Raw genomic sequence first — 25,049 nt, forward strand, 5'->3', positions numbered from 1 at the left:
GAGGAAACGGCCGAGTAGAGGGGCCACCGGCGGCCGCGCACGAACCCCGTGAACAGGACCCCGCAGTGCCGTGCGCGCTCACCCTGGCAACAGGGCACAAACACTTGGAGACCTTTGCCAAACGTGCACTTGAACTCAAGTAAATGAAGATTCGTCTAAAATCTCAAATTGCATTCATCAGAGAGCATTTTTGCAGCAATATGGTATGGAGTCCCAGCGAAGTCGGTAGAAAACTTACATTTGGTGCTTAAGGGCATTGTTACCACCACAGCGCAACAAAGAAATCCTCCCATAATGTGCTATTAACATCTTAACAATGCAAATAAAAGTCGGCAGGAGGACAGGTAGCGTCCCTCCAGGGGAGTTTTGGCCCCGTGACTGAAGACAAGTCAGCCCTGTGAATTTGCAGTTTGCTCTCTTCGCATCAGCAGCTGGCTTTCTGGTGCGGGGGACGGGGTTCCAGGAGCTGGCGACGTCCTCAGCAGGCTGGGGAGAACGGCCTGCTTGGAGGGCATCCGCCCACGCACATGCCGGGGGTGGCCCGCCCTGGGGTGCGAGGTGAGGGACAGGTCACCGCAGGGGCGGCCAAGCCACGCTGTCAGAAACGCCAGGTGTGCGGACTGAAGGGAGACCTGAGCTCCTTGGCCGTGTGTGCCTGGGGGGCGGGGGGGCTGCGTGAATGTCACAGCTGCGGGTTTCAGAGATACCAGCTCTGTGCCTCGTTTTAGAGCAGGTGCCTGGGGCTCCGGGACATGCAGGGTGCTGCGAGGTCACTGTGCCCTGGTGTCACGCCTTTACAGGGGCCACCGGGATGGGAGCCGTGCAGGCTGCCCTACGGCGGGTTCAGGCCACACGTCCTCCTGACGGGCACGGGGCGGGGCTGTGCATTTATGCCCGCGGCCAAGCCCTCTGCACTGTGCCCAGGACAGGACCCGCTCCCGGGGCTGCGCGCCAGGGCCAGCCACGGAGCTCTGCCACCCTATCAACCGCCTGCTCTGCTTTGCTAAAGATTAAGCTCAGGAATGACCTTGGGCTGACCTGTGGGGGACTCAGAGACTCGGTCTCATAAGAGCCCAGGTGTTCGCGCCTGGGTGTCCGAGGCTAACGGATTCTTGCAGCGGCTCTCGGCTGTCTGCTTCCCCCCTGCAGCTGAGGCAGGGCTTCTGGGGGTGTGGGTCCCTGACCTGCCCACCGGGGGAGCCGGAGGGGGGGGGGGTGGCCAGGCTCCCGCCAAAGCGAGGAGCCAGACACCGCTGTTTGGCTGGCGAGGGCCTGCTGGGGAAAAGACGAGAGAACAAAGGACCCAGGCGTCCATTCGTCCTCTCTGATCTGCGAGCTGCCTCCATGGGGGCCGAAGGCTCTGGGTGGCGTCCCTGAGACACAGGTCTTCTGGGGAAACCTGTCTCCTGATACCACAAGCATCAGTCAGCAAGTCCTGCCAGGACCAGGGGAAACCCTTCCTCTAACACGGGGAGAACAAGGGCTCCCTTTCTGGGATGGAACCCAGAGGAAAATATGAGAAATGCGGGTGGGGAGGAGGGAAGGGTGGGGGGAGGGGAGGGGAGAGGGAGAGAGACGAGAAAGGGAGAGGGAACGAGAAGGAGGGGGAACGAATGATGATTTTAGTTAAATCGTCTAGACGCAGGTTTGAACACTTCAGCGTGGCAGTGTAAACTCTACGCTGTGCTGAAATTTCCTTCCATACATGTTAAATGGGTCCAGGGCGAGTCCGGGAACCCCGCGGCTGCCCGTGGACGTCTCCTCACCACGGGCGCCCTCTTCCGTACCCACGTACCTTCATCAGGAGCAGGCAGTTTGCCATGGAGCACATCACCCGGCCCAGGCGGGACCGCCACAGCCGAACGGAGGCTGCAAGAGAGGGGCAGTGGTGAGCGTGTGCCGGCTGGAGGTGAGCCCTGGCCGTCAGCGACGGTCCTGTGACTTCTGGCCTAGAAGGTCCCCTGTCACCAGGCTGCCGAGCACAGGGCATCAGGCCGGTGCTCTTGGCCCTGGGAGGAGAACGGACGAAGAAGCGACACAGCCATGAGAACAGGAAGGTGGCCGGTCAGCTTCAGGGCGGACAGGAGACCACATGGCCCAGCCACGGCCACCTGACTGGGGGGCACAGGGCACGGGGCTGCAGGGTGCCCGCACGCTGGGCTCCACTTTACTGAGGTCACCTTCTCAAGGCCTCTGTTTCAGAGCCTTTTTTTTTTTTTTTTCAACGTTTATTTATTTTTGGGACAGAGAGAGACAGAGCATGAACGGGGGAGGGGCAGAGAGAGAGGGAGACACAGAATCAGAAACAGGCTCCAGGCTCCGAGCCATCAGCCCAGAGCCTGACGCGGGGCTCGAACTCGCAGACCGCGAGATCGTGACCTGGCTGAAGTCGGACGCTTAACCGACTGCGCCACCCAGGCGCCCCATGTTTCAGAGCCTTTTAAACGGAAGCGGCAACGGCTGTCCTATCTGTGTTGCGGACCCTGTGGGCACCACCGTGGTGGCAGCGAGCACCCTCCCGTGTGACGGCGGGGCGGCGATGACGCAGAAGCAGAGGTGGCTGCCCAGCAGGTGTCTGCCCGGTGGCGGCTGCAGCGGCCCACAGGCCCGGAGGACGGCGGTGCCCGAAGGACCGTCATTCCGTGAGCCGGCCGACCCTGCTCTGCCCATGTGCTGCCCTTCCCATGTGCCAGGACCAACGGGCGGGTAGGATAACACCTGCCCAGAGAGTATGCTTATTCTCGGACCTGCTTAAGAACACAATAGACTTAATTGCTAGAATTAGGAACTTACCTCCCTGCGCCTTTAAGCAATTAAAAATATATTAGGTGCTTACAACATCATTTTTGTGAAAAGAAGAGTTCTCAACAGTATCTTTTGTTGATGAACACAACGTGTGGTCTCACCGAACTGCAGTTTATCTCCACGGACTTGTTTCTTTTTTTTCTTTTTTTTTTTTTTGCGGGGAGAGAGCAAGCAAGAGAGAATCCCAAGCAGGCTCCCTGCTGAGCACGGAGCTCAATCCCACAACCCTACGATCGTGACCTGGGCAGGAATCAAGAGCCCGATGCTTAACCGACTGTGCCATCCAGGCTCCCCCATGGCCCTCTTTCGTGTGCTAATTCCAGCTCTGGGAGGAAGCCCCCGTTCACCTTCAAACTGTTTATCTATTATGACCCTTAGGTACCCGGGAAGTGCTTTCTGAGATCTAGTGATTATCTGCAAATTCCCAAACTGGCACCCAGTACGAGAGGATGGGACATCTGAGGGTGAGTGATGCCTCCTCGCTAACTCAGCTGCAGTTACGTGACTCGGAAGTGCATTTGCGCGCGTGCGCGCGCACACACACACACACACACACACACACACACACACCCCCCCTACAAACCTGGCTGTCCTTTGGGATTTCTCACACAAAGGACACTGTATTTAAAGCATAAATGCAGCCCAGTGCTGCTGGCCCCAAAGGCAAACTTCTCCTGCCCATCCCACTCCCCTCTTCTCTCAGGGTCACCACCGCCCCCTTCTGTCAGGGTCACCACGCCCTTGGGGGCACCAGTGCAGCTCCCTGCCTCTGGCAGCTGCAGAGGAAGCACCGCTCGCCAGGATAACCCACGCTGGCCGGTGGTCACGAGAGCTGGCTGCGTGTGGGGCACACAGGGGCAAACGGCGGAGCCCCCGGAGGTGCCACAGGGCAGGTGCTGTGTGGAAAGGAGAGGGGAGGCCCTGAGGAGTCAGCGGTGGGTGAGGGGCCTCTCGGGGGCACCGATCGAGTTGGGTTTTGAAGTGTAATTAGCAGTTCATCCCGAACGTTCTCAAGAAGTTACAGCCGGGATGACCTTCTCCTCGCTGGCTCCCAGCAGCCTGGGGCTCAGGGTCATCCCGGCCTCCTAGACGGCGCGCGGGGCCCCCCTTCCTCTCGTCTCCAGCACTTTGGGGCCCCTGGGTGCCCCTCTCTGCCAAGGCTGTGGCTCTGGAGGGCAGTCCCCACCCCAGGGACGCCCCTCCCCCAGGAAGGCCCAATTCCCCTCTGTCCCAGCACCTGCCTGCCGCGGGAGCTGCGCCGGCTTCCGGGACCTCTGGGTGCAGTGGGGCTCCTGCACCCGATGGGGCTCCCTGCGGGCAGGCCTCGTGCCTGGGCTTGCCCTTCCTGTACCAAGAGCTCCAGGCCTGGCGCCTGGCTTCCCAAACAAGGGCGAGCCAACGAATGCATGCGAGGACGGAGGCCTTACTAAGGGGGGGAGGGGCACGAAGAAAGCCGCTGGGGCTGGCAGTCGCTTAACGAGCAGTCTGCGCACTGACCTCGTCTGTTCTCCGGTGTGATGCTGTTCACGCTTCCGTCCTCAGCCAAGCCCTGCTCCAGATTTGTCAGGATCTACGGCAATTCCAAACGAGAACAACAAAATCGTGAAAAACGAATTTGCTTCCAGACTTTGTCCTAACAGATTCTAGGAGACGCAGACTTCTCTGTATGAAAACGAATTTGTCAAGGAATGTCCCACACAGATACCTTTTACACGTCAGCACTCAGGACATGGAGGGGACGCGGAGAGGGGGCCACTCTCCAGCCGGTGGTGGCGTCTGGGTCTAGGACGCTCGGAAGGCACTCGAGAGACCTCAGACACAGAGGAGACGTCCTCTCTTTTTAAGAAAGGCGGCCAGTGTGTTACACACGAGGATGATTGTTAACTTCAGAAACGCCAGTCTTGCCCCTCCGCTTGCCCCCCCTCAGCCGTGGGCTGTGCGGCCTTTTGAAATGTATCAAATATATTCTGAGCACCTGTCCCCTTACATTGTTTGTATTGTTTGGTTAATGACTTCGGGTTGCTTTGCGTGCTTTGGCTTTTCCTGAAAAGAAAACACGACGGCTATCACTGTAATGTGAGGAGGGGATGTGAGCGGCAGGAGAGAAAGGCGTGGAGAGGAAAGGCTGTGCGTTGGGAGACCCAGCGTTAACCGACGAAGCTGTGTCCCAGTTGCGTCATCACTGACCTCAGGGGCAGGTGGTCTGGGGAAAAAAAACCTTCTGTTTACGGGTCACCTTGCCAGTTAACATGTCCCCAAATGACCCACCCCAAGAGGGGACGCTTGCCACCCGATGAAGAACCTGCTTTGGGCTTTCGTGTGTGGGGTCCCCGGGGGCAGAGCAGAGGGCAAGTGGGGCCTCTGCGCACCTGCGAGGGTCCCTGCCTAACGCCAGCTGGAGCACAGCCTCTGTGAACAGCCCGTGCCGCCTCGCTGGGTCCAGACACTGGGTTCGGAACCGGAGCCGCGAAGGTTCTCGACTGGGTCCAAACCAGGTCACATGACATTTTTGGCTAATCTGTCTTCTGATGAAGAATCATAAGAACAGAAACAGACTAGGAAAGGAAGTCTTGAGGGCGCTTAACCTCCGGCGAGAATAGAAGGCGGACAGGAAGGGAGAAGGGGCAAGAATTACTGAAAGGGAAAAGGTGGCCCAGCACCCTCCTGGTCCCCAGGGCCACCCCCAGGGCCACTGGATGGGACACAGGGGAAGGGGCCGGTGTCCACGCACAAAACCAACCACGACAACCGAGCCGGAGAGAAGGAGCCTCACGGAGGGGGACCGCACACCTCGTGAGGGCAAAGTCACCGACTGGTCGCGTGCCTCACCACGCGTCATCTGTGCCGAGGACCCGCCTCTGGGGCCACCTTATCTGCGGCCTGGGCTGAACCACGAGGATGGTGCCAGGAGTCCAGAGGCCGGAGCCGTGACTGCGGGGGCAGGTGGGAGGGGGGTGGGCTACTCTGGGCGCCAACAGGAGAGGACACGTGTCCCGGAGAGAAAAGCAGGAGTCCCCGCCCCTCTGGCGCCAATACGACTTTATACGGTCCAAGCGCACTCACCTCCAAAAGCTTAGTTCTGTGAAGGAAAGCGACAGAAACACCGCCACCCAAAGCCCGAAGTGTTTACTCTGCAACCGTGGTGAGGTGTCCCTTCCCTCCCCCATCCCTCTGTCCCTGACAGAATGACCGAGGCCCAAGTCCAGGTAAGACACTGTCAAGCATCCTGGTCTGCTCCCCAGAATGAGCAAGGGGGACTGCACCAGCCTGGCCCACAGGAACACCACATTTACACCTGCCCGCAGGTTTGGGCACAGTGGTCACACGCATGACCCTGGAATCTGGTACCGTAAACCTCAGGTTCTGGTTTGTATGCCTGCGGTGTGGCACCAGACCCTGCGCTTCTGATGGGCTTTGGGTGACGCTCTGGGGACGACGGTCTGGGGACCACACTTTGTAGGAAAGCTCCGGGGAAGGAGTCTCGCAGCTCTTGCTTTGCTGGGCTGCTGCGGGCTACAGGTGGGGTAGTTTTGGGGAATGGGTTTTGTACATGGAGCACCCAGGGTACAGACCACTGGGGGCGGGCCCTAACCCAAGGGCCCGAGTTCTCACTAGTAACCTACTGGACAGACTCAAGGGAGAGCAGGTCTGTCCTAGCGGGGCTCAGATTTCTCTAGAAAGTCCTGTGACCTACCTGTCCCACCACAGTCTCCTAGGGGAACTTGTGGGAAAGAGGCTTTGCAAAGCAAAAAGAGGCTTCTTGGAGCTGTTTCAAGCCACTCAAGGGGGACTAAACACTCCCACGGACCAGGCTCTGTGCTCAGTCGCTTGTCTGCATCCCGATCTAACCCGCATGCAGCCCCGAGGCAGCGGGTGACACCCCTCATCTACGGCTGAGGGCCTCGAGGCTCGCACGGGCCAGTCACTCTGCCGGGAAGAGACAGGTGCACCTGGAAAGCTTCCCCGTCTGCCTGACTCCAGAGCCATCCCAACCCCTGCCTGTGGACACAGTGTCCCTTCAGGGCTTCACACCTTGAAACAATGCTCTCTTCTCTCCATGCGGATCACAGAAGGACAGAACACACAACGTCAAGATATACAAGTGAGGAATACAGAACTCCAGACCTCCTCATTCCGCTGATGCCCACTCTTTGCTGGGCTCTCGTGCACGAGTCAGGACTAGATTGTTTGATAACTTCTGTGGCCTTGTGCTTCACTTTTGGTGCATCAGATTTTATTTTTAACGTTTATTTATTTTTGAGAGAGAGAGAGCATGAGCAGGAGAGGGGCAGAGAGAGAGGGAGACACAGAATCCGAAGCAGGCTCCAGGCTCCGAGCTGTCAGCACAGAGCCCGATGTGGGGTTCGAACCCACGAACCCTGAGATCATGACCTGACACTTAACCGACTGAGCCGCCCAGGTGCCCAGGGGCATCGGATTTTATACTAGGTTGCTGAGGGGTACAGTTCACATTCCCAAGTCGACATCCTGAGATTTGCAACGCTGCAACCTGGAGTCTCTAAAGGTGTGAACTGCCACCCCGAGAAGAGTCAAGACACAAACCTTGTAAAACCCCAATGACAGGGACACTCTTGAGCTCCTCTGAGGGCCAGGAGGGTGAGCGTCTCCCACCCTGATCCTCAGCAACGGGGACCCTGCTGTCACCTCCTGCTTGTGCACTCTGACACACAAGGCCAGGAGCGTGAGTCTCTCCCACCTGATCCGGCGACGGGGATGCTCCTGTCACCTGCCTGTGTACTCCGCGCACGCACGGGCCCAGGAGCATGAGCCTCAGTGGCAAAGGGCGGAGAGGCCGCCTCCAGCCTTTCAGCGATCTCTCTCTACTTGCCAATCACTCCCATCTTATCTGATGAAGCCACAATCAATTTGTTCTCTGCTGCAGCGGCAGGAAAGTGGGCAACGGCACCATCCGGGTCAGGTGAGGCCTGGCAGGGCAGACGTTGTCAGCATGCCGATGGCCAGCCTCCTGGAGCGTTTCCCTGAGGAGCTGGCCAGCGAGGGCCAGCTGAAAGACATCAAGACTTCCTAGAGACAAAGCTGTCACCTCTGCCTCATTAGCAGTCAGCAGCAGAGAACCATTCCTATCAACAGTCTGGAGTATGTTTCTTTTGCACAAAAACATACCTGACCCTCCGGCTTCTTCAGCTGTGGGGGTCTCTAAAGTAGCACTTCTTTTACGAGGTTCCTTCCGCCAGGCTAACGTGGGACGGGTGGAGGCTGCTGGGTTGTGGGAGGGACGGAGCCGAGCTCAAGACCACGCGGGGCACGTCCGTATCGGCAACGACCCACACCCCAATTTACTTTGGCATCGTTCCTTATGGACCGTGTCTACTTCTGCAAGTGGTGTTAGAACTCTGTTCCCTTGGCTCTCTCCCAACTGGTCTGTAAGGGTCTCTCAGGACTAGCAGCAGAGACGGGCTGCAGAGAAGCCAGAGAAGGAGGGACCGTGGGACAGAGGCACCTGCTGTCCTGATGCGATGGTCTCTAGCTTGCCCGAGGCCCGGGAGCACAGCAAATTTGTTTGAGATCAAGGAGCATTTCACCTTCACAGATACAATTACACCATCCAAACATCTACTAGTCTAGCACATTCTTCTGCATCAAAGACAGCAGGGAAAACGGGTGCCCTGGGCCACCTGGTAAAGGTCACAAGTGACGTCCTGCTCAAACTGGGCCCCCTGTTACAATTCGGGACCACAGTCTAATCTCAGGCTCCCCGGCTGACTACAGAGAGTCTGTAACCACTGTCTGGGGAAGCTTCCACATTAGGGAAAGCCTGGCCTCTTCTGAGCAAACAACTGCTTTCTAGACGCCGAGAACTGTGTCCTGACGCCGTTTCCCTCCTGGCTCTGGTGACCAGGAGTCAGACCTGCTTTTTGGCTCCTTTCCTGTTACCGCCGTCTCAACTTCACCTTCTCTGTCCTGCGGTCTCATTTAACTTTTTTTCAACAGAAAAATGCCTGATTGTAAAGTTAAAGTACGCTGACATAACGACGGCTGAGAAAATAAAAAAGAATAGAACGGCCTCTGTTCCTGTTACCCACGTAGCTAACACACTGCTGTTCTCCCTTCAGCGGATGTTGTTTACAGGAGACCGTACTGCAGTAATAAATCTGTGGGCTGGCTTTGCAAATGAGCATCATGTGTGAACATTTCCCACGTCAGGGCTGTGGAGTTAGATGACTGTTTGGGAACTACATCATGCCTTGACACTCCAGGTCTGGGTCTGTTCCGGGACACCCCAGGTCCGGGCCTGCTCCGGGGCCCTTGTGTGCGGCTGCCATCTAAGGCTGTTCCCTCTCACTTGGGGAATCCATGCTGGGATCAAAACTGTGAAGAGCTAGCTGACTGTTGCTGGAGAGACAGCTGTCAGACGGCAAAGCTCACAGTGTATTATCTGCACACACAGTCACAGCATATGGTCACAGTGTGTTATCCGTGCACACACGGTCACAGTGTATTATCCGCGCACGGTCACAGTGTATTGTCCACACACACGGTCACAGCGTATTATCTACACACACAGTCACAGTATATTATCTGTGCACACAGTGTATTATCTACGCACACAGTCACAGCGTATTATCTCCACACACGGTCACAGTGTATTATCTGCACACACGGTCACAGCATATTATCTACACACACGGTCACAGCGTATTATCCATGCACACGGTCACAGCATATTATCTACACACACAGTCACAGTATATTATCTGTGCACACAGTGTATTATCTACACACACGGTCACAGCGTATTATCTGCACACGGTCACAGCGTATTATCTACACACACAGTCACAGTATATTATCTGTGCACACAGTGTATTATCTACACACACGGTCACAGCATATTATCTGCACACTGTCACAGCGTATTATCTACACACACAGTCACAGTATATTATCTGTGCACACAGTGTATTATCTACACACACGGTCACAGTGTATTATCTGCACACGGTCAAGTGTATTATCTGCACACGGTCAAGCGTATTATCTGCACACGGTCACAGCGTATTATCTGCACACGGTCAACCGTATTATCTACACACACGGTCACAGCGTATTATCTACACACACAGTCACAGTATATTATCTGTGCACACAGTGTATTATCTACACACATGGTCACAGTGTATTATCTGCACACGGTCAAGCGTATTATCTGCACACGGTCAAGCGTATTATCTGCACACGGTTACAGCGTATTATCTGCACACGGTCAACCGTATTATCTACACACACAGTCACAGCGTATTATCCATGCACACGGTCACAGCATATTATCTACACACACAGTCACAGTATATTATCTGTGCACACAGTGTATTATCTACACACACGGTCACAGCGTATTATCTGCACACGGTCACAGCGTATTATCTACACACACAGTCACAGTATATTATCTGTGCACACAGTGTATTATCTACACACACGGTCACAGTGTATTATCTGCACACGGTCAAGCGTATTATCTGCACACGGTCAAGCGTATTATCTGCACACGGTCACAGCGTATTATCTGCACACGGTCAACCGTATTATCTACACACACAGTCACAGCGTATTATCTACACACACGGTCACAGCGTATTATCCATGCACACGGTCACAGCATATTATCTACACACACAGTCACAGTATATTATCTGTGCACACAGTGTATTATCTACACACACGGTCACAGCGTATTATCTGCACACAGTCACAGCGTATTATCTACACACACAGTCATGGTATATTATCTGTGCACACAGTGTATTATCTACACACACGGTCACAGCGTATTATCTACACACACAGTCACAGTATATTATCTGTGCACACAGTGTATTATCTACACACACGGTCACAGTGTATTATCTGCACACGGTCAAGCGTATTATCTGCACACGGTCAAGCGTATTATCTGCACACGGTCACAGCGTATTATCTGCACACGGTCAACCGTATTATCTACACACACAGTCACAGCGTACTGTCTGCACACAGTCACAGCGTGTTATCTACGCACACGGTCACAGCGTATTATCTGCACACGGTCAAGCATATTATCCACACACACGGTCATAGCGTATTGTCTGCACATGGTCACAGCGTATTATCTGCACACGGTCAAGCGTATTATCTGCACACGGTCACAGCGTATTATCTGCACACGGTCAAGCGTATCATCCACACACAAGGTCACAGTATATTATCCGTGCACACGGTCACAGCGTATCATCCACCCACACGGTCACAGTGTATTATCTGCACCCGTGGCAGTGCTCTCATGTTCTCACAGCCTGAAGCCCTCAGTCCCTTCCCAAGGGACAGCAACCTTCCACCGTCCTGGCCTGGCTTCCTGCTCCACGTTGACCCTGTGTGAGCATTTGATTCTACAACCACTGCTGACCTCTGGCCCGGAAAAATGACCTGGAGGACCAACAACAGACGCCATAGGAGCAGTGAGAGCACAGGGGACAGACAGCCCTAAGGGGAATGGGAACGTAGTAACTGCTTTCTTCCCAGAAACGACATCTCTGGTTGTGTAGACTGTCCTTGAGTTGAGCCTCTCAGACCGGCATCAGGGCTCCTGGCCAGTCTGAGGCCACCACATGCAGCCCCGGCCCGACTTCCCGTCCTGAAGCCTCGAGGGGGTGGCCCGGTTCTCCACCCACCACCGGCGGCCGGCCGCGCTGCGTCTGGGAGGGAGTCACCGAGTCCGTGCCCCAGGGCTCAATACCAGCGCCCCGGGTCGGGCAGGAGGAGGGGCCAGGCGTGCAGGCTGAGGAAGGAAGGCTGGGGGAGGGGATGGGTGGAGGACGTCACCCGAGGAGATGTGACTCCGTGTCCTGACCCCTCAGCAGCGAAGAGCCCCACCCCCTGGTCCTGTGAGCCCAGCCGCTGGGGCCACGGTCCCCGTCAAGGCGACACTCAAGTGTGCTGCCTGGGCCACGTTCCCAGGGCGGTGGGGAGTCTGCTGCACTCGGGGGAGCCCGGGAGACCGCAGCGTGACCCCACGGGGAGAGTCAGGACCAGGTTTCTGGGGCCGGGCGACCTGTTCTAGCGTAGGCTCCCCCACCCCCACCCGCTGTCAGACCCTGGTGACTCTTCCACGTCTGTAAAACGGGGACGCTATCACTTCAGACGGCCGTCGTGTTAACGGAGGGTGTAAAACACAGAGCACAGCACGTTATGGTGCGGGCGCCGCTCACATGGTCACGGTGACCCCACGGCCACTGTGGGCGCTCGACCTGGCATACCCTGGGGGCCGCGCTCAAGGACACAGGAGAGAGCAGAGGGATGTGGGGAGGGTCCTGGTCAAGAGCCTGAGGTTTACAGCTCTCCTGGGGTTTCCCATTGGCTGTGACCGACTCAAAACACCAGCCTGCTGGTGTCGGACGGAGCCTCGGAACCCTGTGGTCCAACCCCTGACCCCTGATCTCTGGTTTGTAGGTGGAGAGCAGAGCGGATCAGTGGCCGTGCACAGAACAGACCTGTATGCAGGTAATGTGCATCCGTGCCCCTAACTTTAGATCAGGCTGCCACAGGAGTGGTGTGCGGGCCTTTAGTATTTTCAGCTTTTGCACTTTTTTTTTAAGTTTATTTTGAGACAGTGCGAGTGGGGGAGGGGCAGAGAGAGCGGGAGACAGAGAATCCCAAGCAGGCTCCACACCGTCAGCACAGAGCCTGACGCGGGGCTTGAACTCACAAGCCGTGAGATCGTGACCTGAGCCGAAACCAAGAGTCAGATGCTTAACCGACCGAGCCACCCAGGCGCCCCTGGATTTTGTACTTGAGTAAATAAGTCCCCGCATGAACACTGCCTTCCTGCCACCTCACCCTGCGTGTCCACGGTATACTGGGGAATGGCTCACGGATCACGGATCACGGGGCGGGGGAAGCGGAGCCCCGGAAACTGCGCTCACAGAGGGTGGGGCGGGGGGTGGCGGGTGTCATGCTCAGCCCTGAACTGTCGCGGGCTGTGCACACAGGTGCTCATACACATCTGCCCACTGACCTGACAGCGGGTCAAAGACAGACCACTCCCGCTTCAAAGCCCCCAGGGGCCTCTCCGGCTGAAACCACCCTCAATTATGCACTGGACGAGCTTGCAGGTAACACTGGCCTCTGGGGGGCAGGGGGGCAGCGCGCAGGAGGAGGAGAGCGGAAGCTCAGGGGCTGGGCTTCTTATCTGCCGGGTGGTGGTGGAGGAGCCGTGGGGGGCCCGCGGGCACCACCTTGCTCTGTGTCCCCCACCCCCTTCTCTTTACCACCACCAGTCCTGTCACGTGGGGCTGCCTCTGTCTTGGGAGGCGGGGCCAGGTTTTAAGTTGGAACACACGGCAGGTACATGTTGAGATTAGCCATGGAAATCCTTTTGGCCAGAGGCCAACACACCGTCCCTTCCAGGTCGGGCTGCCTGTGTTGCTTCCAGAATTAGAACCACCCGCCCTTCTCTTAGTTCAGCAGCACCAGACGGATGGGCTTACATCTGGGTCGTGCCGTCAGAAGGACACCCACTGGTGCACGGCGCGGCCCCGTGACCTGGGCTGGGATGTCCACACCCAGGTGGCACCTGAGAGACCAGTCACGCTCAGCCCCCGGCAGCGGGTCCCTACACCGCAGGCCGTGCCGGGCCAGGGGCTCCCGTGGTGTGACCGCACTGGGCCTGCTCACCTCTCTGCCCTCATGAGCCGTCGGCTGTCACCGCCTGGCCACCCGGGGATGAAACCACCTGAGTGAGGATGGACCCCATCTCTGGGGGCCGGCCTGTGGGACCGGGGATTTCAGACACTGGTCCCGGGGCTCTTATTCGTTGGTTCAATCTACCACCAAACGCAGTAAGACGTGTTCGTACTGGATGGAGCAGAGAATCTGGCACAGGCAGGAACACTGTCGGTCTTTCTCCCTTCGGCTGGGACGTGTCACAACAAGGGGTCGAATCACATGATCACAGGCAAGTTAGCTGGCCTCTCTGTGCCCCAGTTTACTTAGCTATAAACGGGGATAATGGAATCCCTACTTTACTGGGTTTGCATAAGGATTAAATGAGCTGTTATTAGAAAAATGCTGAGGAACAGAGACCAGTCCCTGACGAACACGCTGTATTTCAGGGGAATGGGTACAACAGTCTAGAGCAGCCGTGGCGGCAAGACCTGCCCTTGTCTCTCCCTACCCTGCAGCACATGAGATACCTTAGGACCAGGAAAATGGACTCCTAAAACGTCTTCTTTTCTCCCCTCGAGTCATTGGAACACTTGGAATTTTCTCTCAAGTACATAAAAATTCCCCCGATGCGATATGGAGGTAAATGAAAAACGTAATTAACAAAATCATCTGTGTACAGTTTAGAAAATCATTGATTTTGCGTTTCTCGGCAACAAGTTATGCGCTTATGTCTGAAAATAGCTGTATCTTAAGTGTTTTAAGATTCAAGGAAAAAAGTGTTGGAACCTAAAAAAAATGTTCCCCGTCAACCGATTAGCGTCCAAGAAAGAAGAGTTTTCCTGTCTCTCTGAAGTTCTGCAGGGCAGAGGCTGTGAGGTGCCTGGGACACCTGCTCGCGCCGGAGTGAGGGCTGCTGTGCGGGAAGGAGCCCGTCCGCCTCCCTGCCGGGAGTCCTGAGGACGCCGGCATCTTGGAAAAAGCCCCTAAAACCTTCCTCAAGAATAACGAGACTGAAAGGAGGGACCGGAAAGATACACTCTCATTTAACACAGGGCCGTGTCGTGCTGCTGCCCTCACCGCTTGTGGTTACAGCTCTGGGCGCTCTGCAGACGCGACCTCACCTCGAGGGAGGCGGGAACAGGCGCTTCGCTTCCATCTAACGGTGAGCAGTCTGAGCGGTGGGGTGGCCCAACGCCCGGAGGTGGAGAGACTCTAAGTCCCCCATTTCTTCCGAATATCACTTCACAGCATAATCTGACCCGTGGATGCAGCTTGGCGCCTTCAGCATCACTGTTAGCGTTCAACCAAGAACAATTCACAAAGCGCTTCTGAACCTTACCTGCCTTCGGAGTTGGCATTACGAATGCCAGTTGTCATCACACAGTAGGACTTGCTTTGATTCTGGAACATTTTAAACTACTACTTGCTTAAACATTGCTCCCGGGCCTCTGTGAGACACAAAGTGGGTGCTTGTAGGATTTGCAGGATGCGTGAAGGGCCTGAAGAGACATTTTGCTAGACAGAGAAGACACGCAGGTCTGCCACGTTTAAGGGCATGTGATTTGTACACAAGAGATATTTCCCTGCTTTTCATCTACCAAGGATACCGAGGAAGACTTACATGCCAACAAGTTGGACGACCCAGACGAAATGAATAAATTCCTAGAAACATATAATCCTCCAACATCGAACAAGGAGGAAACAGCAAATCTGAACAGGCCAACTACTAAGAGAACATTTCAGGCCAATATCCCTGATGAACATACATGCAAAAATCCTCAACAGAGTCTCAGCAAACTGAATCCAACTCTACAATAAAAGGATCATACACCACAAGCAAGTGGGATTTGTTGCAGCGATGCAAGGATGGTTCAACACCCACATATCAATCTGGCACATCACGCTCACAAAATGAGGAATGAAAATCCTGTGGTATCGCCACAGATGCAGAAAAAGCATCTGACACAATTAAAAAAAATTTTTTTAACGTCTATTTTTGAGATAGAGAGAGACATAGAGTGTGAGCGGGGGAGGGTCAGAGAGAGAGGGGGACACAGAATCCGAATTGGGCTCCAGGCTCCGAGCTGTCAGCACAGAGCCCGACGCGGAGCTTGAACCTGAGAACTGTGAGATCATGACCTGAGCTGAAGTCGGCCGCCCAACCGACTGAGCCACCCTGGTGCACTGCATCTGACACAATTTAATGTCCACTTATGATTAAAAACTCTCAACACAGTGTGTATAGAGGGAATGTACCTCAATATAATAAAGGCCATATATGACAAAGCCATAGCTAACATACTCAACGATAAAAGATCGAAAGCATTTCCTTTAATATGAGGGACAAGTTAAGGATGCCCACTCTTACCATTTTTATTCAACACTTTTTTTTTTTAATTTTATTTTTTTCAACATTTATTTATTTTTGGGACAGAGAGAGACAGAGCATGAACGGAGGAGGGGCAGAGAGAGAGGGAGACACAGAATCGGAAACAGGCTCCAGGCTCTGGGCCATCAGCCCAGAGCCTGACGCGGGGCTCGAACTCACGCACCGCAAGATCGTGACCTGGCTGAAGTCGGACGCTTAACCGACTGCGCCACCCAGGTGCCCCTATTCAACACTTTTTTTATCCAACACTTTTTTATCCAACAATTTAGTGGAAGTCCCAGCTGCAGCAATAAGGAAAAGAAATAAATGGCATCCAAGTAATTAGGAAGTAAAACTGTCACTATTCACAGTTGATATGACACCACATATACATATACATATACAAAGCATCCACCCAAAAACTATTAGACCCAATAAATGAATTCATTAAATTGGCAGGATCGAATTCATTAAATTCAATTCATTAAAATTGGCAGGATACAAAATCAATATTCAGAAATCTGTTGCATTTTTTTTATTTTAGTTTTTTTAATGTTTACTTATTTTTGAGAGAGACAGAGACAGAATGTGAGTGGGTTAGGGGCAGAGAGAGAGGGAGACACAGAATCCGAAGCAGGCTCCAGGCTCCGAGCTGTTGGCACAGAGCCCGACGCGGGGCTCGAACTCACGAGCTGCAAGATCGTGACCTGAGCCGAAGTCAGACGCTCAACCGACTGGGCCACCCAGGCGCCCCTGTTGCATTTTTATATAATAACAACCAACTATCAAAAGAGCAATTAAGAAAATAATCCCGTTTACTACTGCATCAAGAAGAATAAAATATGTAGGAGTTAATATAGCCAAGGTGAATCACTTGCACTCAGAAAACTGATGAAAGAAACTGAAGACGATGCAAGTATACAGAAAGATACTCTGTGCTGCAGACTGGAAAAATATTGTCAGAACACCCGAAGAAGCCTACAGATTCAACACAATCCCTATCAAAACACCAACGGCCCTTCTCACAGAACTAGAGCTAAAATAAACGAAAATAATCCCCAAAGTTTGTATAGAAGCACAAGAGACCACGAAGAGCCAAAGCAACCTTGAGGAAGAAGAGAGGTACGGGAGTATCATGCTTCCTAGTTTCAAGACCTACTAGAAGCTACGATAATCAAAACAGTTTGGTACCAGCACAAAGACGCACACACACAGGTCAACGCAACAGGTAGCTGACCATAAAAGCATCGTTAATTGATCTGTGATGAAGGACACAAAAATATACAACGGGGAAAGGAAAGTCTCTCCAATAAACGTCAGGGACACTGGACAGCTACCTGCAAAAGAGTGAAAGTGAACCACCTTCTTACAGCATCCACAAAAATGAACTCCAAATGGATTCCAGACTTAAATATAAAACCTGAAACCATAAAACTCCTAGAATAAAACATAGGCAGTAAGCTGTAGGACACTGGTTTTGGTGATATTTTTGGATCTGTCTACTCAGGCAAGGACGATAAAAAAGCAAGAACAAACAAAAAGGACTAAATCAAACTAAAATGCTTTTGACAGCAAAGGGAATCATCAACAAAATGAAAAGGCAATCCACTGAATACACGGCGTATCTGATAAGGAGTTAACATCCCAAATATACAAAGAGCTCATAAAATTCCATACAAAAAACCCAGCCAGGCAGAGGGCCCAAAGAGACATTTTGCTAGATAGGGAAGACACACAGGCGGCCAACGGGCACACGGAAAGATGCTCAACATCACCAATCATCACGGAAATGCAAATCCAAACCACAACGAGGTGTTACCTCACACCTGTCAGAACGGCTTGGATCAGAAAGATAAGAACTAACAGGTGTTGGTGAGGCGGTGGGAGAAAAGGCAGCCCCGTGCACTGCTGGAGGGACTGCAAACCGTGCGGCCACCACGGAAAACAATACGGAGGTTCTCTCAAAACTGAAAAGAGGAAGACTCTACGATCCGGCAGTCTACTTCTGGGCACTTATCTGAGGAAAATGAAAACACTAATCCAAAAAGATATATGCACCCCTATGTTCATTACAGGATTATTTACAACAGTCAAGATTTGGAAGTTAAATGTCATAGATGTCCACGGACGGACGACCGGATTAAAAAGGTAGGGTATATACATACAATGGAATATTACTCAGCCGTGAAAAGAATGAAATGTTGCCACTTGTGACAACACCGATGAATCTAGAGGCTATTAGGCTACGTGAAATAAGTCAGAGAAAGACAGATACGTATGACTCCACCCACACGTGCAACCTGAAATACAAACAAAATGGAAACCGACTCGGACACACAGAGAACAAACCGAAAGCTGCCAGAGGGAGGGGGATGGATGAAATGAACGGGATGAAGAGGTGTCAACCTTCCGGATGCAAAGTAAGTAAGACACAGAGATGTGATGTACAGCATGGGGAGCCAGTCACTAACACTTTCATGACCTTCCACGGTGACCAGCGGTAACCAGACCTGTTGCGGTGACTGTTTCCTAACGTACGTGACATTGAACCACTGGGTACTACACCTGGTACGAATATGGTTTGTCATGTCAGTTCTTCTTCAACAACAACAAATACTAAGGAAGAAGGATTTCAGGCCCCAAGCTTTGCATCCTCTGCCCCCAACAACAACTTCGACAGGCAAGAATACCACGGTCACGATGAACTGGGTCCCCCGCCTTCCCGCAGGAAGCGGTGACGGCGGATGTTGGGTGGGTTGGGTAGAGAGTGATGTGGCTGCTCCCTCCAAGGAAGGGGAAGGGAGGGGGTTCTCCGCCAGGCGGGGGGGGGGGGGGGAGTCCCAGAACGGCCCACCCGGGCACCATCGGTACCTTGCTGCAGACGGCCTTCACTCGGTGCAGCCTGTCCAGTGACTCCTGCGGGTTCCCCAGGTACTGCTGAAGCTCCGCGTGTAAGATCCTCATCGAAAAGGGCACCATGGAGCCTGGGACGAGAGCAAAGCCAAGCTAGTTAGTTGGCGGTAAGTGAGCACGCCTTCGCGCCGAACACGCCTGCGGGAGGGAACTGCCGATGCGGCAGCGGAGGGACGCCAGCACGCCTTCCTTTCTCGGTTAAGTCTGCAATGGTGTCGGTCGTAAGATGTATGCCGGTTTTCTCGGCAAAGCGCCACAAGGACCAAAGGCGAAGGCGATGTCCCTACTGTTTCCATAGCTGTGCTGTAACCAGGTAGAAACCAGAGGTTGTGCCCTCCCGCGGCGAAAGCCGCCGCATCTTTTCTTTCCGTTCAGGGAGGCAAGCTCAAACAGAAGGCTGCCCACAAGCCGACCCCGAAAGGAGGCCCGCCAGGCACGGGGGAGCAGGGGAGGAAAGTGAGCGAAGATGCGTCTCAGGCCCAGGTCCCGAGGACGGCGCTGAGCCTGATTCGGTGGTTTGCGTGGGTGCGTGTGCGCAGCTCTGGAGGGAAAGCTCTACCTCACAGGTGCCCCGACGGGAGGCAGGGGAGCCACACGTGAAAGCTCCACCCCCAGGGCCACCCCGCAGGGGGTAATTCACGGCCACGCAGCCCTGCCAGCGTGCTGCGGGGGAGCGAGGGTGGCGCTCTGAAGAAGGGCTCACGCATGGGAATTGAAGGGGCTGCGTCAGGTCTCGGAAGAAGGGAATCTTTTTGTGAATGTCTCTTCTGATACGGTTTGGAATCTGACACCTGGTATATACACGGAGTACACGTAAACCGTCAAAATGATCAAACGGCCTGTGCTGATTATAAAGGAGACCGTGGATATGGAAGTGACAACACGGGGCGGTCACACAGTAGGAAGAGGGCTTTTGAACGCAGACTGAAGGCGTCGGTATTTAGATCCCGAATACGGTTTGGAAGACGGTCAGAAAACAAGCTGTGTGACACCTGTAAGTGACGCAGCATCTCTGTGCCCCAGCCTGTCCCTCGGCCTAAGCATTAATCACCAGGGAGGGTCTGCCACGGGCCACGCTAGCATGGCTTTTCGCCTGTGCTTAGTCCTCTTGGAACTGTACGACGCTCTAGGGTCTTTACCAGAGACTGAAAGAAAGATCTAAAAGGGAAGGTGAAAATAAGGAACTCGACAGAAAATAGGTTGTATTGCAATTATAAGTCCGGACAAAAGAAAGATGACAATTACTGAATTTTAAATGTCTGAATTTTTTTTTTTTTTTGAAAAAAATTTCTTTCTTGATGACACTAAATAATTCCTGTCTAAAAACGATGGATGACTAAGTTTACATTCTGGAATGAGTTGTTCTTGGCTTCCTAGAAAGAAAGATGTCTTGACCATCAGCATCACTAAATGTGGGACTGTGCTGACACAGGAAGTGATACACCCTTTCATATCACGTAAAGAACAGGTGACAATCGCTCCTGTGTGGGTCAGAATTCACCTGCAGAGAAAGAAGATGTCTAGAACTCTTCAAACTCTGTCAGATCAACACAGAAACAAACATTCTACTGCAAGTTCCCAGACCCACTTTAGAAACGAGCTGAATATATGAACAGGTGGCAGGGAGCTATCTGCTCTGCACCCTGGCAAGTGCCCATGTACCCGAGGAAGTTTCTGCATTTAAAACGACACGCAAACACATGTGGGACTTAAGTGAAAATGAACATGCAACTTATCAAAGTTTGTGAGATTCAGGAAAAGCAGTACTAAGAGGGAATTTTATAGCATTAGACACATATATTTGAAAAGAGACAAGATCTTAAAATCAATCATTTAAACTTCCATCTCAGAACACTACTGAAAGGCAGGGTGTGTAGAAGAGAAAGGGGAGAAATAAAAATTAAAGCAGAAATCAATGACACTGAAAACAGGAAACCAACAAAGGAAATCAACAAAACTCAGAGCTGTTTTTCTGACAAAATGAGTAAAATTTATAAATGTCTAGCCAGGCTAACAAAGAAATAGAGAAGAAGACATGAACACTAATATTAGAAATAAAAGGGAGGGAGGGCGCCTGGGTGGCTCAGTCGGTTGAGTGTCTGACTTCGGCTCAGGTCATGACCTGGCAGTTGGGGAGTTCGAGCCCCGCGTTGGGCTCTGTGCTGACGGCTCGGAGCCTGGAGCTGCTTCGGATTCTGTGTCTCCCTCTCTCTCTGCCCCTCCCCTGCTCACACTCTGTGTCTCTCTCTCAATAATAAATAAACATTAAAAAAAAAAAGAAATGAAACGGAGGGACACATCACTACTCACCACACAGACATTAAAAGGATAATAAAGGAATATTAAGGACAACTATGTCCACAAATTTCATAACTTAGATGACATGGACCAATTCCTTGAAAGACACTGTTTATTAAAAATCACCCAACAGACACTGATGGTGAGCATCTTGCCATCTGTCTGTCATCCTTCTGGATGTTTCTTTGGAAAAGTGCCTATTCATGTCTTCTGCCCATTTCTTCACTGGATTAGTTGTTTTCCGGGTGTTGAGTTCCGGGTGTACTTAATGATGAGAAACTAGACGTTTTCCCTGTAAGATCATGAATAAGGCAAGGATGTCCTCTTTTTGCTCCTATTGTACATCATACTAGAAGTCCCTAATTAATGCAATAAGACAAAAAAAAAGGAAAAGGTGTACAGATTAGAAAGGAAGAAATAAAACCCTCTATGCAGATGATAAAATCGTCTATGCAGAAAATCCCAAAAGACTGACACGAAAATGCAACAGAACCAAACAAAAAGCCCTCCCAAACATAAGCAACTAAAGGGGACAGGATACGAGGATAATACATGAGTCAGTCGGTCTGACTTGCCATACCAGCGATGAACTGAAATTCGAAATTACAAACATATTACCCTTGACGTTAGCACCGACACAAATGAAACAGTAAGAGGTGAATCTGACAGAATAGCTACAACTGTGTGAGGAAAACTCGAAGTCTCTGCTGAAAGAAGTCAAAGGCGACGTGAACGAACCGAACGACGCTCCATGTTGACAGACAGGAAGATGTTAACATCGCCAGGGTGTCCGTTCCTCGCAGCTCCCCCAGCAGATTCAGTGCAACCGCAGTCAAAACCCCCAGGTTACTTTGTGGACATAAACGTACCGGCGGCAGTCTGCTTTAGGTGGAGACGCAAAGACCGTAAAAACCCAACACAGTATTGAAGACACGGGCAACGCTGGAGAACGGACACCCCAAACTTTAAGACTTACTATTAAGCTACTGTGACCCCAGCAAAGGAAGAGAACGAGCGCCTCAATGGATGGGAACAGAGAGCCCAGAAACAGGCCTCCTAAACCCAGCCAGCTGATCTTCAGCGAAGGAGGAAAGGGAAGTCAATGGAGGGAGGACAGTCCCTTTGACAAATGGTGCTGGGACGACCAGACATCTACATGGGGGATCGATCGAAACACAGACCTTCATCCTTCACGAGACTTAACCCAAAGTGGGTAAGAGACCTAAACGTAAAATGCAAAACTGTGAAACTTCTAGAACAGAACATATGAGAAAATCTAAGTGACCCGGGTTCGGTGATAACTTTTTAGATACAAAAACACGATCCGTGAAAGAAAAAAAATTGGGACTCATTAAAATTAAGAACTGCCCTGTAAAAGACCATGTCAAGAGAATGAGAAGTGACAGAAAATCCTGGCAAAATGCACATCTCATGAAGAAAGGGGTTGTATCCAACATATACAAATAACTCTTAAAAATCAACAAGAAAACAACTCAATAAATGGTCAACGGATCTGAACAGGTGCCTCAACGAAGGTATACAGATGGCAAATAAGATGAGAAATGCTCCCCGTCACACATCTGTCATTAGGGACCTGCAAACTGCAAACCAAAACGGCAGTGAAACACCAGCAGACACCCGCTGGAACGGGGAGTCCGGCAAGATGCCACCACCACACGCTGGCGGAGATGAGGAGCACCAGGAAATGGCGTTGATCGCCGGGGAAAGCGCAAGATGGTGCTCTGCTCGGGAAGACGGCCTGGCAGGTACAGCGGAACCAAACCCGGGCTTACCGTAGGAGCCAGCAACAGTGCTCCAGGCGCTTAGCCAAGTAACTGCAGAATCCGCGTCCGCACAAAATCCTGCACGAGAACGTCGACGGCAACCTTGTTCGTAACTGCCCCAAACCAGAAGCAGCCGGGACGTCTTTTGATACGGGTACACGCAGCCAATTGAGTATTTTTCAGTAATCAAAAGATACGTGCTAGCAAACCACAAGAAGCCCTGGAGGACTCTTAAAGGCACACCACATGTAAGAGAAACCCGTCTCAATAAGACAATCTGGAAGAGGCAAAACTGAAGAGGCAAACAGATCAGCGGTTTCCAGGGGCCGGGGGGAGGGGAAGGACAAGCAGGCAGGACACGGAGGACGTCGAGGGCAGGGAAACTATCTGCAGGGTACCATAATGGTGGATACGCATCATTGCCCACTTGTCCGGACTCACGGAACGTACAACACCGGGAGTGAACTCTAAACTAATGGATTTTAATCACAATGGACCAATCAGTATAGGTTCATCTATCGTAACAAATTTAGCACAGGAACACAAGATGTTTACAGATGTTGATAATATATTAATAAAATCGTACGCAGAGGAGAGGGCATATGGAACTCTCTGTAACACTAAATAAACTTTACCGTGAACCTTAAAGAATCCGAAAAAGTAAAGATGACTTACTGAAAAAAGAGAAGACATGCCCAACCGCACACAGAATTTACTGGACAAGACAGTATCCCCAAATCACTGAAGGAAAATGTAATTTTCAGTAAGCACTGTCTGGATATGTGAATGGCCACATGAATAAAAATAAAATTAGATCCATTCTTTAAAGAAAAAGGGTTTGGGATCTCAAATTAGAAATAATAATAATAAAAAAACCCCCACAGGGGCGCCTGGGTGGCTCAGTCGGTTGAGCATCTGACTCTTGATTTCAGCTCAGGACATGATCTCATGGTTTGTGAGATCGAGCCCTGCGTTGGGCTCTGTGCTCTACAGTATGGAGCCTGCTTGGCATTCTCTCTCCCGCTGCCCCTCCCCTGCTCTTTTGCGTGTGCTCTCTCTCTCTTCCCCCCGAATAAATAAACATTAAAAAAAAAAAGTATTTTTTCCTTAGGAATACTAAACATGGCAGCCAGTTATAGTCGAAAGAGGAATATTAATACTTTATTCAAGGTACATTTAACGGGTGAACAGGCTTTAATGGGCTGACCTAAGGACCTAAGTAGATATGGACTTAATTCTATGGAAAATACTTTCCAAGTACCAACTACTTTGTACGTGGACTTTGCAATGCCAGTGGTCACGCATGCAGTTTTATAGTGAAACCACAGCAAAGCGGTCTGTAGTTTGAAAATGTAATTTTTCTGTATAGCAGAGTAGCTTCGAAGTTCACAGCTTTGAACGAAATATTCATTTTTTAGCTGAAAGAGATAAAGAACAGATCAAAGTTATTTTACTCAACTGCATAAAAACAGGCAAGCAGGAAGAAGAATGTGCAGATGTTGGAGAACAAGGATACACCCAGGAGGGCTCAAAGCTCACAGCAAACCCTACGGGAAACACACGACACCTGGCCCCTCAGAGGGGTCCCTCCACCCCGCAGCGTCAGCCCCGGGGCCCTGGTAGAGCGCAGTCTCGGCCCCACCCCGGGACCCCCAGACCTAGGTCAGAGCGTCCACCTGACAGGGTCCCGGGGGTCTGGGTGCACAGGTAAGCTGGAGAAGCCCTACTCTGAACCACAGTCTCGCTGACGTGACACCCAAGTGTGCCGACCCAAAGGCGACTGTGAAGCCGTGATCTGGATTTGCACAAACGTGCCGCGGGACCACGTCCTAGCTCACAGGGCCAGATGAAAGCCCTCAGTCGGCATCTCGTACAACTGTCCTCAGACGTCGCACAGCCGACGCCTCCTCCTCAGGTCCGTGTTGTTTCCCTGCCGCGTGCCGAGACGACAGGGCCCAGGGGCCGGGGAAGCGCAGAGACCGTGCGTGTGTCCGTCCTGCGCGGAGCCGGCCCCTGCACAGGTGACCGCGGGCACTGCTCCCCCCACGGCTGCTTCTCAGGAGGGAAAACACAAAATCTGCTCTATTCTTCCTTGAATGTGGGGACATGAATAAGGTCCAGAACTAATGCTCGTGGAACAAAAATTCTCCTAGAACTAAATTTTAACACGTTTTTAAAAAATTTCAGCATGTTATCTT

General features: G+C 52.3%; 1 protein-coding gene across 8 annotated transcripts in view; it reads right to left on the minus strand.

Annotated features, from left to right (window-relative positions):
- The window catches only part of TRAPPC12 (trafficking protein particle complex subunit 12), an 89,961-nt gene that overhangs the window by 23,734 nt on the left and 41,178 nt on the right, over window positions 1–25,049 (minus strand). For 7 of the 8 annotated variants that reach the window (XR_006960342.1, XR_006960340.1, XR_006960343.1 and 4 more), the window contains exons 6-8: window positions 18,728–18,840; window positions 4,303–4,375; window positions 1,796–1,869 (exon numbers count right to left, since the gene is read on the minus strand). Coding sequence is in view for 2 of the 8 variants with exons in the window: in XM_047069611.1 (XP_046925567.1) it covers window positions 1,796–1,869; window positions 4,303–4,375; window positions 18,728–18,840 (260 nt within the window). In the remaining 6 variants the exon portion in view is untranslated. The remainder of the gene's footprint in view (window positions 1–1,795; window positions 1,870–4,302; window positions 4,376–18,727; window positions 18,841–25,049) is intronic. The other variant, XR_006960344.1, reaches the window with a different exon arrangement.

This window comes from Lynx rufus, unplaced genomic scaffold, assembly GCF_022079265.1.
Source record: "Lynx rufus isolate CCGP_SWC_20201006 ecotype Redwood Valley unplaced genomic scaffold, mLynRuf1.p SCAF_8, whole genome shotgun sequence".
In the NCBI taxonomy this organism is placed as follows: Eukaryota; Metazoa; Chordata; class Mammalia; order Carnivora; family Felidae; genus Lynx; species Lynx rufus.